Here is a 17,143-nt window from a genome sequence, read left to right as displayed (position 1 = left end):
ATAATTATTACACAGGTTCTCTTTCACAGATAAAATGGGCCAAAAAAGAGATTTCACCACACTGAACAGTCACTATTGAAATTGGAACATTAAACTGTGACCACTAGAAGCACAATGCTGATTGGGTCAGCAGGGTCCAGCCCTTGTTACTTGTTGAATATCACTAGATTATACAATACCGGTCAAACGTTTATTAAAATAATGTTTATCTATTTTTATATACTTTAAAATATAATTTATTTCTGTGATCAAAGCTGAATTTTCAGCATCATTACTCCAGTCTTCAGTGTCACATGATCCTTCAGAAATCATTCTAATATGATGGTTTATTATTTCTATCAGACACCAAAGTTATTGCGCTCTCATCCTCTAGAGAGCAGTGCGCGGACACAGCGCAGTGCGCGCGCGTTACTCAACAGAGAGCGAGGAAGAGCGCGGATGAGACCCGCGGGAGAGACGCGAAGAGTTGTGTCTCATAAGTGACTTTCAGTTATTGTGCTGATGGATTTTGGGAAGGAAAGAGTGGTCGCGCTGGTGGACATGGATTGTTTCTATGTGCAAGTGGAGCAAAGAATCAATCCCGAACTCAAGAACAAGCCCTGCGTTGTTGCGCAATACAAGACATGGAAAGGCGGAGGGTGAGACATGAACATCATGACATTTCGCTTTCATCGTGGAGAGAGCCAGTGCTATAGTCACACATATTATCAAGAATAATATCATTTTTAAGTCTAACCGTTATGTTCTGTTGATGTTGAGTGTTTATGTTTGGGATCCCAGAGACTGCAATGCTTATATGAGTAACTACAGATATTATTTTCTTCAATGTTTTCTCTTTAAATTCCATTATTATTTCTATAATACATCAAAATACACTAAATTAAGTGTATTTTAAACAACTTGAAGGAGAGATTTCATTTCAGTTATTCATAGGTCATCATCAGTTTTGGGTCTCGGAGACTTTAGGATTAATGTAACTTTTTCATGTTTGATTTGATCGCTATCATTCTCCTTTAAAACCTGTGCTTAGTTATCAAGAACATAATTATAATGATGAAAATGTGAATGATCTTAAAACCTTCTAATAAGCTGGATAATTACTCTGAAATTCACCCATGAATGTGAAGTTGCCTAGTCCGAGTGAAAACGGCTTCTCGAACAAGAACAAATGTAGGGCGGGGCTTGATTTTCTCAGTGCTGCCAATGGGCTATATGCACGGTTACTTCCTGGTTGTGGTTAAGCCAGCTCGGGCATTTCCGGTGAACTGTCAGCTGTTCATTCTGTTCATCGACACAAAACCATCAATGGTTGAATTTTAATGTTGTGTTCATATTTTAATGGAGTTATCACATTTACCTAATTTGCCAATAAACCTGTTTTATTGATTGCAATAAAGACGAAGCTATTGGAACTGTTTAAAAACACTGTCTGTAATTAGACACACACACGCATTTTCTTCAAATGTTATTTTTAATGTGATGACCACAAACATTACTTGAATCCTTCTGAGATTGTCCCCATTGTAAAACCAAACATTTAAAGGCCATATTGTAGGTTAGAGCTTCAGTGATTCAATGTATAGAAAAATAATGTATGAAATAAATTTTCTTTGAAAAAAACATGTATAAATACATAGGCTTCTGGAGTCGTTTTTGTGAGAGAATTTTACTTCTGCATCTGAAAAATGCCAAATTGGAAGTGACGTAACTCAAGGGAGTGCGATCAAAATAAACAATGGATCGCAATGACAGTTCAGACAAACATTTAAAAAATGTAGGAAATTCGACATTTGATAGAAAACACTTATTTAAAACTAAAAAAGACAATAATAACCACTTTAACCAGCAGGTGGCGGCAAAGTAGCATTTATTTGCACATATATCAGCCATTTCTTCTAATCGTTTTTCACTTCGTTTTTGACTAGTATTAAACATTATAAAATAACTAGATTTAAAAATACATTTTGTCAATGTGAAGTATGAATTACTCAAAAAATCTCATGAAAAACAATAACTTTTCTTGTGAAAGAATGACACAGAAAGCGATCACAGCAGCTGTCAGTCAGTGCATCGCAAGATCAATGATTTCAGCACACTTTTTATTCAATTAATCTAACTAAAGTGCACAATAAATATTTAATTTTGGAAGCTTTTTTTCACATAGAAGTGTGAAAACTGATGGTCGAATTGAATTTAATCGAGGAGAACACTGAGGTACAACTTAATTTATTTTTTATGCTGTTATACGTTTGAATAACTAAATTAATGCTATGCCTGACTATTTAAGTGACTATAATGCAGAAGTTCTAAAGGACGCTCTGTGCACATAGACCATTGGTGGATCTCATGTGAGTGACAGGTTGCCCCGCCCTCGTCATCAGAGAAGAGATGTCATGGCAAGAGGGAGGGGAAGATATTCTAATTCAAGTTTACCAGGAACATGAATTTAAGACAATAATGATGTGTGGGCCACGGATAAATCATTTATAGTAAATACTGCAGTAAAATAATAAGTGATGAACTTTGATTTCATGGTAATTTAAAGCACAATGATGTGTTTGTTATTAGCATTATAGCAGTGAGTTATGAAGCCAGGGCACACGGGGTCACCAGGAATATGTGGGCAGATGATGCCAAGAAGCTGTGCCCTGATCTAGAGGTGGCACGAGTCCGAGAGTCACATGGGAAGGCTGATCTCACCCAGTAAGTGCACATCTCTTCATTTTATGCACCACATTTCAAAAATGGATTTAACTCTTGACATCTGGCAAACACAAACATGAAAGCTTGTTAAAAACAGTCTGCAATGTTTTGCCTCCTCTTTTTATTTAACAAACATTTTTTGCCTACATTACTTTTTTCATCAATAATATTCCATGTTGATATAGTCACAGTTATCGTTTAATGATGTTGCTGTCGTCTCGTCTTAATCATGGAAAAAAAGGTCATGTTTCGTCATAGATTGCGTTAATGAGATGAACACTAGTTTCTCTCTATCAGTTACAGAGAGGCGAGTGTGGAGGTGATCGAGGTGATGTCACGCTTCGCTGTCATAGAGAGAGCCAGCATCGACGAGGCGTACATGGACCTCACGGCCAGCGTGGAGGACAGACTGAAGCACATGAGTGTCCAGGACGTCACACCAGAGCAGCTGAAAACCACCTACGTTCAAGGCTTTCCGCAGACCGGCACTGATGACCAGACTGAGAATACGGTGCTAGATAAAGGTGTGTGTTTGGAAATGACAGCAAATCCATCCATCTAATCCATATGTTTTCCATCTACCCATTTTTATGCAAATTTTGGGATATCACATAAAAAACGCTGGATGGAAACGCCAAGATGCACATAAATTCAACTCTGGTGATTGGCAATTGTGATTGGCTAACTGGATAACCAGTGAACCAAATGTTGGTTTGGTGGTTCTGAAACTTTGTATACTTGATGCAATTTTGCCTTGACACGACCACAACGCAGCCCTGTATCAGCAGAGATCGAGTCGACTAGATCATCCATTGTGAAGACATCATCAACACGACAGCCAGTGCCACAGTTTCCTCAAAATTATAATCACGATTATTAATCATGTTTATTCTATCAAAAGAGTAATGTAACTATGGCTATTTTGCAAGTTCTTTACCAACCTACACTTCACCCGAAAGGCCTGTAGGTGGCACAAAGACTTAAATTTAACCAACTATGATAACTTCGTTAGATGGTAAATCAATACAAAAAATGGTTTTGGTGAGCGCTTTGTAATATGTATTCACATTAGATTTTAAAGCAACACAATTCGTTTGCAATAAGACAAACCAGATTCAAATTGCCCGGCAAAATCGTAAAGCAAAGAAAAATCATTTCTAGCTGATCAACATTATGAAAACTGGTAAAACCTTTAGGAACTTCAAAAGATAAAACAGCGAAACTCCTAATATTACTTCCAATATTTCCAAATTATGTTCATTTTCATAGAGCGGGCCAATATCGTGACGATTATTTAAAATCAATCGAGAGAAGCAGATATCGTTATCGTGATAAAATACGATTAATCGTGCAGCCCTAATTTAATTTAATTTGACTTGACATTTGATATTCAACAGTGCTTTTGATCTGCCTGCATTGACACTATTCTTTAAAAGGAAAAATTATATACCAATTATCAATGTAAAGCTGCTTTGACACAATCTGCATTGTAAAAAGTGCTATATAAATAAAGGTGACTTGACTATATTTATATGAATTTTTTGGCATCTACATCTTCAGTTAAAAGTGTTCAGTTACACACTATGCACTTCATACATTCCAGTGTGTTCACTGTTAGTGACTGTAATACAAATATCTTTGCTAATAAATTAGAATGTAAGTTTTTTTTTTTTTCTTCTGCTGAGTTATCAATATAATGTGATATACATTCCAGAATACCCCCGGTGGTTCACAGCAAGTTGAATTTTGTTATTGTGTGTTTGTGCAGAAGGTCAGCGGGTCGGAGGTCTGCTGCAGTGGCTGGAGCTTCTGTCCTCCAGCGCTGAGTCTGTCTGTGCGGAGCTGCGTCTGACGGTCGGGGCTCTGATAGTGGAGGAGATGAGGGCAGCGGTGGAGCAACACACTGGATTCCGCTGCTCCGCCGGGATCTCACACAACAAGGTCTGCTTGATGAAAACCACAAACTACCTTTTACATTCACATTCAGGAATTGTGTACGTGCAAGTTCTGTTGAATTCTATTGGTAGTGATGGTACTTGTGACCATAGTTGCTTTTGGGAAATGCACCCCTGGTCAGCACTGAATAGCAGAAACTAGGTCTGGGTTTTGATACAGATTTCACGTTTCAGTTATGATTCATAAGTTCTAGATTAGATTCAGATCTCGATGCAATTCATTTGGATATATATCAGGTACACTATGTCAATTTTTTTAGGAAAAAAAATCTCAACTAAAGCTGTAAACTATACAGGGTTATTATCGTTAACTAAAACTATTAAAAACATTTCTGTTAATTGAAGTAAAAAACATTAGTTGAAAAAACTTAAACTAAATGAAAAATAGAATTGTCGCTTTGGCAATAAACTTAAGTTTAAGTTGAAGCACTAAAATTATTAATTGTAAATAAATAAATAAAATTTACTGAAACTAAAATTATAATGAAAACTAAATAATAAATTATGTGCATTGTGCTGTTGTTGTTTTATTTAAAACTAATAAAAGGACATAATTAAATTACTAAGCTAAAATAAAACTAAAATGAACATAAAAACATAAAAATAAAAGCTAATTCAAAATATTACTAAAACTAAAATAACACTGCAGGAACCCTGCCGATCTGTATATTACTATAAAGGTTCAAATTAACAGAGTCCAAACTATTAAATATAATTACTATTTATTTTTATATATATAATAATCATCAATCTAAAACTAAGCTGTATACAAATATTTAAGTTGCTCATAATGTTGCATTTATATTTAATTCTATAATTATGATTCCACTCCAATTCGTTGTTGAAATATAAACATTTAAATGGTGGCTTTAATAAAAACTGACAGATTTATTCAAACAAACATTAAATGAGACATCACAGGTTAAGTAAACATTAAATATAATGAATGTTAATTATTTTTCTAGCTCACTATAGAGTTTATAGTCACTAAATGTCTTTTCTGAGGTAAATGTGATGTCACCGGATCACGTTATTGACGTCTTTCCATGATTGATGGATCACATGAGACATGATTCATTTCAGGAAGTTGTTCTGTATCTTCTGATGTTCATTCATGTTTATTTGCTGCTGTAACATGTAGTAAAGAGGAAGAGATGATCGCTTCACATGTGGCTACAGCGATCTGTCACATAAACAGAGTCCAAATGGCATTTATTGTTTGAATTTTGTAATAAAACTGACACATTAAAAAAAAAAAAAAAACGAGACTGTTTGATATCAGAAGAATCAAAGCACAAAACGTATCATGAATATTGGATGGCAGTAGAAACACATGTAATTGCATGTACACACTAATGTGTCCAGATGCATCCCAGAATGCAACAGTGTGGAATTTCTTGCTTGAACTCTCACTGGTACATTCAACACTGGTACAGTCAATCAAAATTTATTTTTTTCCCCCCATTTTTTATTTCATAGGTGTTAGCCAAACTGGCATGTGGTTTAAACAAGCCCAATCGCCAAACAGTTTTGCCGCTGGCATCCGTTCCACAACTCTTTAGCACCCTTTCCATCAGAAAAATGTAAGTAGATCGCCTGTACCATGATATTATCTGATTCCCTTTGTGCCCCATAACAATGATAACATGCATGATGTGTGCTTGATCTACAGTCGTAATCTGGGAGGGAAGCTGGGAAAATCCATCATGGAGACTCTGGGGGTGGAAAACATGGGCGATCTCACTCAGTTCGCCAAGGTCCAGCTGGAGCAGCACTTTGGAGAGAAGACGGGGTGAGAACCAACACGACAGGCTTCACACATTCAGAAAAACCTGCGATCGGAAAAGTTGTCCGAAAAAGATTCAGGCCTAAAAATTCAAGAAAATGAATAAAATCTTCATGGAACGTTCTGTAGTAAATATATTTCTCAAATTGCACAAAAACAAAACAACAGAAACAATAGCCTGGCTGCTCCCGAGATCCTTTAACAATCTTGAAGTGAACTAAACTTTCTGCAGTGGTGGCGTCCACACAGTTCCCAGTTCCCTGCCCTGATCGTCCTGGCAAGATATGTGCTTTGCATCCTGTCCACGAGTGCACCTTCAGAGAGATCATTCAGCCTTTGTGGTCGGATTTTAGAGGACAGACATTCGGTACTGAAACCATCGTCAGACACCGACATTAGCCGTGTTTCCATCCACTTGTTTTTATGCACATATTGGGATATTGTATAAAAAATGCTGGATGGAAACGCCAAGATGCACATGAATTGTAAAAAAAAAAAGAGAAAAATTTCATTTTTTTTAATGCAAATATGAAAAAACATACGATGGAAACACTTTTACCTAAAACATTTGGGAAAAAAGACGTGACTTTGTGATGGTAACTAGACCAATCAGCAGACCGATCTCATTACACAGCATCTGAAATGCTGAACAACAAACGATTTTGTTCTCTTCGACTCACTGGATGGGAAGTAACAGAGCTTTATTTGCAAATGTTTTATGCGATATTCCAAATTTGCACACAAGTTAAGATCACAACTGGATGGAAACAGCTTTTCTGTTTTTGTGTAGATGTTAAAAAAGATTTCATTTTTCTGTATAGCTAGAAAGCCAGCCGTTTTTGTTTGTTCATATTTTTGGCTTAGCCTATAGTTTTGAGTGACAGGTGTTGAATTTAATTTACTTTTCTCTGTGACATATTAGGGCTTTTCACACTTGAAATAGTTAACCCTAAGTTAGAGTTATCAAAAGTACCGACTACAGTATCAATCCGTACAGAAATTTAAAAAATATGATACTTTGAGTGCACATTACTTTCCATAAAAGGAAACTAACACAATTACGCAATATTTTAATGCATTACTTGTAAAAGTAACTTTCCCCAACACTGTTAAAGAACATGAACATTTGTTTGAATTGTGTGATTAAGTTGACAGAATTTGAAAGCTGAGACTTTTATATTAAAACACCACAGACCTAAAGATCTCAGTTCATCGAAATGAGGATGAAATGCAGTCAAGAAAACAATATTGTCAACCGTCCACACAGCTGTCATGTTTTCCTGTGGAAATTCATTAATCGAAAAGTGTGGGAACTTTATTTGTGCATTAGGCCGTGGCTGTACGACATGTGCAGAGGGATCGAGTTTGAGCCGGTGAATCCCCGACAGCTTCCCAAATCCATCGGCTGCAGCAAGAACTTTCCAGGGAAAACCTGTTTGGCTACAAAACAGCAGGTGAATCTGGCGAATCTGAGATTGGTGTGTGTGGGTTCCTGCTCGTGTTGCTCACGCTCTTGTGTGACTGTAGGTGCAGCACTGGCTTCATCAGCTCGCCCTTGAATTAGAGGAAAGACTGAACAAAGATAGAGACATGGTGAGTCATTTTACAAAGCAAATCAGTAATTTCAACTCTGTTCTGACTGGATGAGCCACGTTCGAAGATGAAAATGTAAAATGCTGTTAAATGCACACCAGTGACTGCACTGTTGCTGTATTGCTTGCCAACCCCAAATAGCTGGAAGATTTGCTTATTCCCATTATTTGAGGAACCTTCATTCCAAACAAATGTCCAATTTTGAATCTACATGGCAAAAAGCTTAAAGGGGAAATATGTAAGAATTTTGCAGTAAAATACCCCAAAACCACTAGGCCAGTGTTATATATTTTGTTCACTTGAGTACTTACAATATCCCAAATGTTTCCAACTATTTGTAAATCATGAGAAAATTGCAATTTTATCCAAGGCTCTGGGACGTGTGAGGAGTCGCCTGTCAATGGCGTCATACCCTCGGTTTCCGGTTTATTTTGTGTTTATTTTATTATGTTTTAATAGACAAGGGAACAACTGTTTTGATATATTTATAGACAGAAAACTAATTATTGTTATATAGCTCAACACGTTTAGTCTTATTGTTTAAATCTAATTTTTGTACCATGCTTTACCATGCCTCAGAGAAAAACACTATTTTGTGAAGTAGCTAACATAGCATAATCAGATGCAGCTTTATTTTTAGTAACAGTAATACAGCTTTTTTTCCATCATACAATATGTTTTAAAATTAATTGCATGTCATTTATCAACACAATCATCCAGCATTTAATGTGATATTGTAAAATGGATCTATCTTACTGCAGTGTGTAACAGTGTCTCACAGCAGCCGCCGAGCGAACGCACAGAGTAACGTTATAACATCATTTTCAACACTCTCAAATGTATCTAATATGATAAACAGAGCTGCGTTTCCTCATACTCATGACCGGAAAAGCGGAAGCAGCGCCGGCGACTGTGTCATAATAAAAGTCCCGCTGCTCGTGAGGCGTGTGTTGATCAATCGCTCCAGCTCCTCGTTCAGCTCCACAACACTCGCTCCTGCTCTGCTTCATACTACAGTAACGTTAATCATCACATCCATGAACATGATTTCACCCAGAGTCCTATCCTGATTATTTTCTACCAGCTGTGATGTGGAGACCACATGTCCCAAGATTCCGCTCTCAAACTTGGATTCAACTTGTTTTCTTACAATTAGTGCAGGTTTTGCATTTCTTTTTTTAACTGATGGTGATGATAATATAACAAGTGATTTAAAAGTTTTTAAAAGGCGGGTCATTTTTGACCTGGAACAACACAAGAGTAACAAGGTGGAGAAAAAAAACCCAATTTATAAGTTATGTGATAATATTAAATAGCATTTGACCTTTCCGAGTCAAAATGACCAGAACACAACATGAGGGACACAAGGTGTATTAGGGCTGAGACAGTACATTGATGCATCGCAAATCGAGAAATTATTCGTTTTTCAAATGCATCGCGATTCTCTCGAATTCCAGGTTTTAACAGCAGATGGCACTGTGTACTCTGCTCTCTTCCAGTTCCTTACACACACCACTTCAACCTTCTATAAAATAATCATTCATTAAGTTTGAAAAGGTTGAAGTGAATTACAAGAGTGTTTGCAGTGACCTGTTTACATTAATCTCGTCATAAAAGCATTCTGAGGTGCAAATACTTTCTCAGATTCAGCCGAACGCATGAGCGCTCTTCTTCATGAGGATTTGAGTGTGCAGTTAAAAACTAGCCTAGAGCGCCATCTGCTGTTAAAAACTAACCTCAGAATCGATTCCAATGAGAATCGCGATGCATTCAGAAAATCTTTATTGTCCCAGCCCTGCTATGTATTGTTTTTCTCTGCAGAACGGGAGAGTGGCCAAACAGCTGACCGTGGGCGTCCGGCAGGCTGGAGATAAGAAAGCCAGCAGTTTCTCTCGCTGCTGTGCTCTCGCGCGATATGATGCTACGAAGATGACATCAGACAGCTTGGCTATCATCAAGAGCCTCAATACTGCAGGAAGTCACCAGGAGGCGTGGTGAGTAGCAATACGTGAAACCATCAGTTCAAACAAACAACCAGTGCAGCCAATGGACTATGTGCACGGATCGTTTGCATTAATATAAGCCAGCACGAAAACTTCCGGCGAGAGTCATGTGCTGGTGTGTTGAGCATCAGTAGTGTAATACTTAGTTTATAATCAGAATATAGTCACTTAAATAGTGTGGCATAGCATTAATTTAGTTATTAAAATGTAAGAAAGCATAAAAAATAAATAAATAAAGACGTACCTCAATGTTCCTCCTCGGCTAAATTCAATTCGACCATCAGTTTTCACACTTCTATGTGAAAAAAAAAAGCTTCCAAAATTAAATATTTATTGTGCACTTTAGTTAATTGAATAAAAAGTGTGCTGAAATCATTGATCTTGCGATGCAGTGACTGACAGCTGCTGTGATCGCCTTCTGTGTCATTCTTTCACAAGAAAAGTTATTGTTTTTCATGAGATTTTTTGAGTATTTCAAATGTATTTTAAACCTAGTTATTTTTAATGTTTAATATTTAGTCAAAAACGAAGTGAAAAACGTTTAGAGGAAATGGCTGATATATGCGCAAATAAATGCTACTTTGCCGCCACCTGGTGGTTAAAGTGGTTATTATTGTCTTTTATTTTTAAATAAATGTTTTCTATTAAATGTTGAATTTCCTACATTTTTAAATGTTTGGTTTTACAATGGGGACAATCTCAGAAGGATGAACAAGTAATGTTTGTGGTCATCACATTAAAAATAACATTTGAAGAAAATGCGTGTGTGTCTCTAATTACAGACAGTGTTTTTAAACAGTCCCAATAGCTTCGTCTTTGCAATCAATAAAACTGGTTTATTTGAACAGCGACTACAGAATGAACAGCTAACAGTTCACCGGAAGTGCTCGAGCTGGCTTAACGACAACCAGGAAGTAACCCGTGCATATAGTCCATTTAGATAAAAAAAAAAACTAAATATGTAGAAAAAAATAATCAGGTAATTTTAATGCTATTACATCTTTGTCTTTTTGCGGTCTCATATTCATGTCGTTAATGACACAAGCTCAAAATAAATAAATAAAAAGCATACTTCGTTCTGCTCTGTCTCACGCACAGTCGCGTCTGCACAGCTTTTAAAATATGCATTTTAAATCTCTTAATTATGGAGCCCCTAAAGGGACATGGTGGTGGAAAAAAAGTGATTTGGGAGGAAAAATATTTGGCAATGTTTTTGCGTTCTTTCACAAATGTTTGTGTTAGCTCGCAAAACTTTCGTGTTCTTTGCAAGCGAATGCCAAGTTTCTCGGTGGTACACAAAAGCATTGCCAAATATTTTTCCTCCCATCTCATTTTGTTCTTATGTCCCTTTAGGGGCTCCATACTTAACAGAACAAAACCAACTGACATTTAAATCTCTTAACACCATGTCTTCACTAGACGCGACGTCAACACTGAACGTGACAAACTGACCGTTGCAAAGCTCTTGGACTACGTCAGAAATGGAACGGGGAATCCGTTTACTGTTGGGAATTTGTCGTATCTAGTGTAGACAGTATCACTGATTATAATGGGTTATATTGTCTTTTGACGCGTCATGTTGCGCCGCTCGGATCCGGTGTAGACGAGGAGTTATGAAGGAGAATGAAACAAACTGACATTTAAATGTGTATGTATTTGTAGTATTTTCTGCTAATTATTAGCTTTTCATCAACTCACAAACCCACCGCTGTTCCTTCACAAACCTCAGTTTGGGAAAATCTCCTCTAAGGGATCAGACAGATTTTTCAAAAATGGATGAAAAAATCCCATAGACTTTGAAGGAGGGACTCGAGCCTCATCAGGAGATCAGACCTTCACTTGAGCCACTAATAAAACACCCTATTTTCATGGTGGCAACGTTTGCACTGCATCTTCCAATACATTCAAGCTCTACACATCAGGGCTATTCAAGTAGTTTCATTCGAGGGCCGGATTTAATCATCTTCAGTCCGGCCCAAATTCAGTCTTAATGGGAATGTTGAGATGATTGGCGGGCCGGATTTGGCCCATAGGCTGCCAGTTGAGTTACATGTTACCAGTACATGCGCACGGGCATCGTACCCATGATCTTGATGTTGTTACAGCAGTTGAGATACTTCACTAAAGCTTCATTGTTTTCTTCTAGGTCTCCGGCCTTGACTTGCCTTTATTTGTCAGCCAGTAAGTTCAGTGAAATCCCTTCATCCTCATCAGGAGGAATAGCAAGCTTCCTGTGCAGCGACGCAAGCTCAACGCAGTCTCTTCCGTCCTCTACGCAAACCCCCAAAACACAGCCGACCCCCAAGAGCCCAGGGGCCATCCGGTCTCTGTTCGAGAAAGCAGCTGAAAAGAACAAACGGCGACTGGAGGAAGCCTGTAAAGATGAAGACGCGTCACCCACTCCTGTGGAAAACACTTCCAGCCATTGCAGTGCTCTGAGAGCCACTGGAATCTCTTCCTTCTTCCAAAGAAAGACCCTGGAGAAAAAACTCACAAACTCGCTCTCTGAAGGAAACGGGTCGATGACTGAGGACGAGAGCGGTCGTGCTCCAGCGGAGGCGAGCGAGCCGAGCTCCTCTGAGGATCTTCATGTCTGTGAACGCTGCGGGCAGAAGGTGCTGGTCTGGGAAATGCCTGAGCATACGGATTATCACTTCGCTCTGGACTTGCAGAAATCGTTCAGTTCCTCAGTCTCCAGTGACGGTCCCGTTCCGGCGGGAGCTCCTCAGTCGTCCCGCGGGAAGAGCCGAGCGAAGACTCCGAGCGGCCCGCAGGCCAAGAGAGCCAGAGTGCAGGGAACCGCCGGCACATTGGACTCCTTCTTCAAAAAGACATGATGTGTTCGACAGCAGTCTGATCAAGCTTTTTAAATTATATTTGAGCCTTTCAAATATGTTTCCTGTGTATTAATGTAAATAATAAATACGTTGTTGTACAGAATATTGTTCAAAAGCCATTTCCTCCCACTAAACACTGGAATGCACTAGGTCAGGGGTACTCAACAGGCGGCCCGTGGGCCGCATCCGGCCCGTCAGCATTAAATTTGTGGCCCGCATCATGCTACATATAAATGTATTTTTTATTATAATTTGCGTTCAAAATTAGCGTGAGTATTACTTCGTTTTTTTACACGTACACAAGGGTAGGCGTACAGTGCGCGTGACGCTGTAATCATCAGCAGAGAACTGAAGGCACTTTGCACGCGCGCAATGAATAGTTTTTGCACTAATTTAGTTTGTCCACAAGGTGTCAGCACTGAAACGGGCTGTTTTTTCAGTCTGAAAAGAAACGGAGAAGACAGAACACTACCTACCGTGTTGAAGAGCGCTCGTTTGAGGGGATTAAAAGATAGCAGCAACTCTAATTTTAAACAAGTACAAAGACATTTTATTGTAACTATTTGAGCGAAAAAGACTAGACAAGCATGAATCTCTCTAGTGCGCATGTGTCGAGCACTTGTGTTCGTGAACGCCACCAAAGACTCGAGACTGTGCGCGCAAGTAAAAAACAAAGTAACCTTATTTTTCCATGATGAAATGCAGTTGACATTCCTCAAACTTTGCAGTGTGTAAGTTTCCGAGCATCATGAAAAACACACCTTTTATTCTTAATGTCAATGTGTTATAAACAGAAAGCAAGCAGCGCTCCCATTACAGATCTGTCATCACATCATTGAGCTCACGGAGAATATCTGATTTATCATGTTTACAACGTTGGTTATAGTTAGATAATTCATAAAATTGTGATTGAACATTAAAAAAAAGAAAAAAAGATTTTTGGATTCTGACCAAATTAAAAGGTAGGTAATAATAATAATACAAATAATAAAACATTTATTCTCTGAGTATAAATAGGTGCTATAAAAAGTGTTAAAAAGGTGCAATGGAGTATAAAAAGACTATAAAAAAAGTGCAATGTTTTCATCTTACGGACAAACTCTCATCAGCCAGTGAACAACAGCCAGACCTTAAAAACTGCACTTTTAGTAAATAAACTGTAAAACTACAAATATTGTCTTAAGTAGGCCTAAATAAAAGTCTTACGATCCAAGTTATAATTTGTGGCCCTTTGCATTTTATTTGGTTAAAATGCGGCCCTCTTGACCTCTGAACTTGAGTACCCCTGCACTAGGTTGTAATATAAACAACTCATTTTTTGTTGACACGGAAGCCCATTTTTGCTACATAAAAAAAAAAAAAATCATGCTTTGTAAATTGCAATTTTGTAATTAATGTTTGTAATTAAAAGTGTTGTCACAATACTGGAACTTTGCCAACATTATAATTGAATCTCCACATTTCAAAATAATTAAAAAGCTATGCCATGATCCTTCCAGTATGACATCTTGTTTATTGTGCATCCCTTTTAAAACACAGTGACATTCTGAAATAAAATGTGCTCCTGCAGTTTCTCGGGTGTTTTGGGTGCTGTGAGAACTGCCTGGATGGTTTAGACATTATTCACTTCACACCACTAGAGGGCGACACGTTACCACTGAATGCTTGTGCCACTTTATATTGTGTCTTTAAAGGGTTAGTTCACCCAAAAATGAAAATTGTCATTAATTACTCACCCTCATGGTGTTCCACACTCCCGTAAGACCTTCATTCATCTTCAGAACATAAATTAAGATATTTTTGATGAAATCCGGTGACTCAGTGAGGCCTGAGCAATGAGATTTCCTCTCTCAAGATCCATTAATGTACTAAAAACATATTTAAATCAGTTCATGTGAGTACAGTGGTTCAATATTAATATTATAAAGCGATGAGAATAGTTTTGGTGCGCCAAAAAAAAAAAAAAACGACATATAGTGATGGCCGATTTCAAAACACTGCTTCAGGAAGCGTCGGAGCGTTATGAATCAGCGTGTTGAATCAGCTGTTCAGAGCGCCAAAGTCACGTGATTTCAGCAGTTTGACACGCGATCTGAATCATGATTCGACACAAAAGATTAATTTGTGCTCCGACGCTTCCTGAAGCAGTGTTTTGAAATCGGCCATCACTATATAAGTCGTTATTTTTTTTTTTGGCGCACCAAAAATATTCTCGTGGCTTTATAATATTAATACTGAACCACTGTACTCACATGAACTGATTTAAATATGTTTTTAGTACATTAATGGATCTTGAGAGAGGAAATGTCATTGCTCAGGCCTCACTGAGTCACCGGATTTCATCAAAAATATCTTAATTTGTGTTCTGAAGATGAATGAAGGTCTTATTACGGGTGTGGAACGACATGAGGGTTAGTAATAAATGACATTAATTTCATTTTTGGGTGAACTAACCCTTTAACTACTTTGTACTAACATTACAATTAATCATTTGACACAATTCACTTATTGTGTACATGCATGTTTCACATTACTTACATTTTAAAAAACACCTGTGTGTAGCTACATCTGTAATGAATTTCTGTAATCACATCAATGACAGTGTTAACCTACCCTTAAACCTACCCATAGCACCAAACCTGTCCTAAACTTACCTGTATCCGCCAAGTGTTTTACAACATCAACACAATATAAAGTGTGACCAAATGTTTTGTCATAAGAAATGATGACATCACCTTGGTAATGTTTTACAGTCAGTCTAATACAGTGCTAATTGTTGCCAATATGAGAAGTCAAAGACATCGAAGTTAATCAATTTCCTCTGGAATGTGTATGGGCGATTATATAATTGCCTTTGTATCCAAAGTCATTATTTTTTCTTTTTTCAAATATTTATATTTATAATTATTACTCATTGTCATGGATCTCGAGATGTTACAGGCCATGACAGTATAACATTTTCTGTAAAGTGTCTTACAGTTGAATGATTTCCAGCTATATGCAATTATATAATCACCAGTATATATCCAAGACATATTTTTGACTAATGCTGTGATATTTGTACTGTATACAAGTGTTGTGATCCTTTCCTGAAGTAAGGGATGTGCTGTATTTGTGTTCTGCAGCGGCCCAGTGAGATAGTGAGTCTTAACAGATGTTACTGCTTTTTGACAGATACTTTGAAAGTGGCCAAAGTTAAATTATTTCTTATTTCTTGGGCTTCACTTTTTGACTTTTTTGTGTGTCTTGGGCTTTTTTCATTATACACATCATGTACCTACCTAGACAAAACAAGAAGTAGTAGTCCTTGGACACACTGACACTCTCACACACAACCAGAAGTTGAAGACACACACACACATTTCTTACTTGTTATTATATTTCTTGAAATGCCGTACATGGTAAGGTTTGATTCTTAAGTCGTATGATTGGATGCTCAAGCCATCCTGGAGATTGTTGCCTATAAAAATGACCCTTCTTCCTGAATAAATCGGAGAATGCTCTGTACCGCACTTGATCTGTGTCTGCTCATCATTCTCCAGAGATCTCGCGCTGCCGCCGCCACACATCACAGGGGTTGAGGCGCCCGTTTCTAAACTGATGACTGAGACTACAAATATTCTACCCAAGATTGAGATTTTAATCTAACAAATGAATTTCTCTTTTTGTAACCTTTTTGAAAGTGTTATGATAGACATTTTAATATTTAATTTTCTTATTTTGTAAATCATGAAAAGTCCCATTCGAGTTTCACAGCAAAAAATGTTTTTCTTATTTAGTATTTTTGTCTTGTTTCCAGTCTAAATATATATATAAAAAAACCGTTAAATCCATATGCTTTTACTACATAAGTAAAATAAGATATTTTTCTTGTTTTCTGGAAAGAAAAATCAAAATGAAGTGAGTTTTTGCTTAAAACAAGCTAAATTATCTGCCAACGGGGCAAAAAAAAAATAAAAAAAATCTAATTTCTGTTTAAATTCTTTTTTCTGTCCCAAACAGAAACATGATTATTTTTCTTTACTCACTTCATTTTGATTTTTTCCCACCCCCAGAAAACAAGAAAAAATATCTTTTACAACATAATTACTTTTTATTTTTAATTTTTTTAGATATTTGGACTGGAAACAAGACAAAAATACAAAATAAGAAATGCATATTTTGCAGTGTTATCCATTTATATTTCAGCATGACCGTCTACGCTGGGACAGTTAGAGCTGATAGAAACACCTCAACTACAAGATGATACAATGAAATCATTGCCAA

At 37.3% G+C, this 17,143-nt stretch overlaps 1 protein-coding gene across 2 annotated transcripts; it reads left to right on the top strand.

Moving 5' to 3' along the window:
- The first annotated feature begins 299 nt into the window (after nt 1-299).
- Nucleotides 300-14,605, top strand: polh (polymerase (DNA directed), eta). Of its 2 annotated transcripts, XM_067386881.1 has the most exons (10): nt 301-638; nt 2,569-2,703; nt 3,001-3,227; nt 4,472-4,644; nt 6,138-6,241; nt 6,331-6,450; nt 7,775-7,898; nt 7,972-8,037; nt 9,859-10,031; nt 12,187-14,605. In XM_067386881.1, the coding sequence occupies exons 1-10, from the start codon at nt 502-504 to the stop codon at nt 12,875-12,877; spliced, it is 1,950 nt and encodes a 649-aa protein (XP_067242982.1). In that variant the 5' UTR covers nt 301-501; the 3' UTR covers nt 12,878-14,605. The 2 variants fall into 2 exon arrangements, with proteins under 2 accessions (XP_067242983.1, XP_067242982.1); XM_067386882.1 differs by lacking the exon at nt 7,972-8,037 and having other exon boundaries at nt 300-638.
- The last annotated feature ends 2,538 nt before the right edge of the window (nt 14,606-17,143 follow it).

The sequence above is a fragment of the Chanodichthys erythropterus genome, chromosome 5 (assembly GCF_024489055.1).
Source record: "Chanodichthys erythropterus isolate Z2021 chromosome 5, ASM2448905v1, whole genome shotgun sequence".
NCBI classification, from domain to species: domain Eukaryota; kingdom Metazoa; phylum Chordata; class Actinopteri; order Cypriniformes; family Xenocyprididae; genus Chanodichthys; species Chanodichthys erythropterus.
This window is presented reverse-complemented; position numbering and strand designations above follow the sequence as displayed.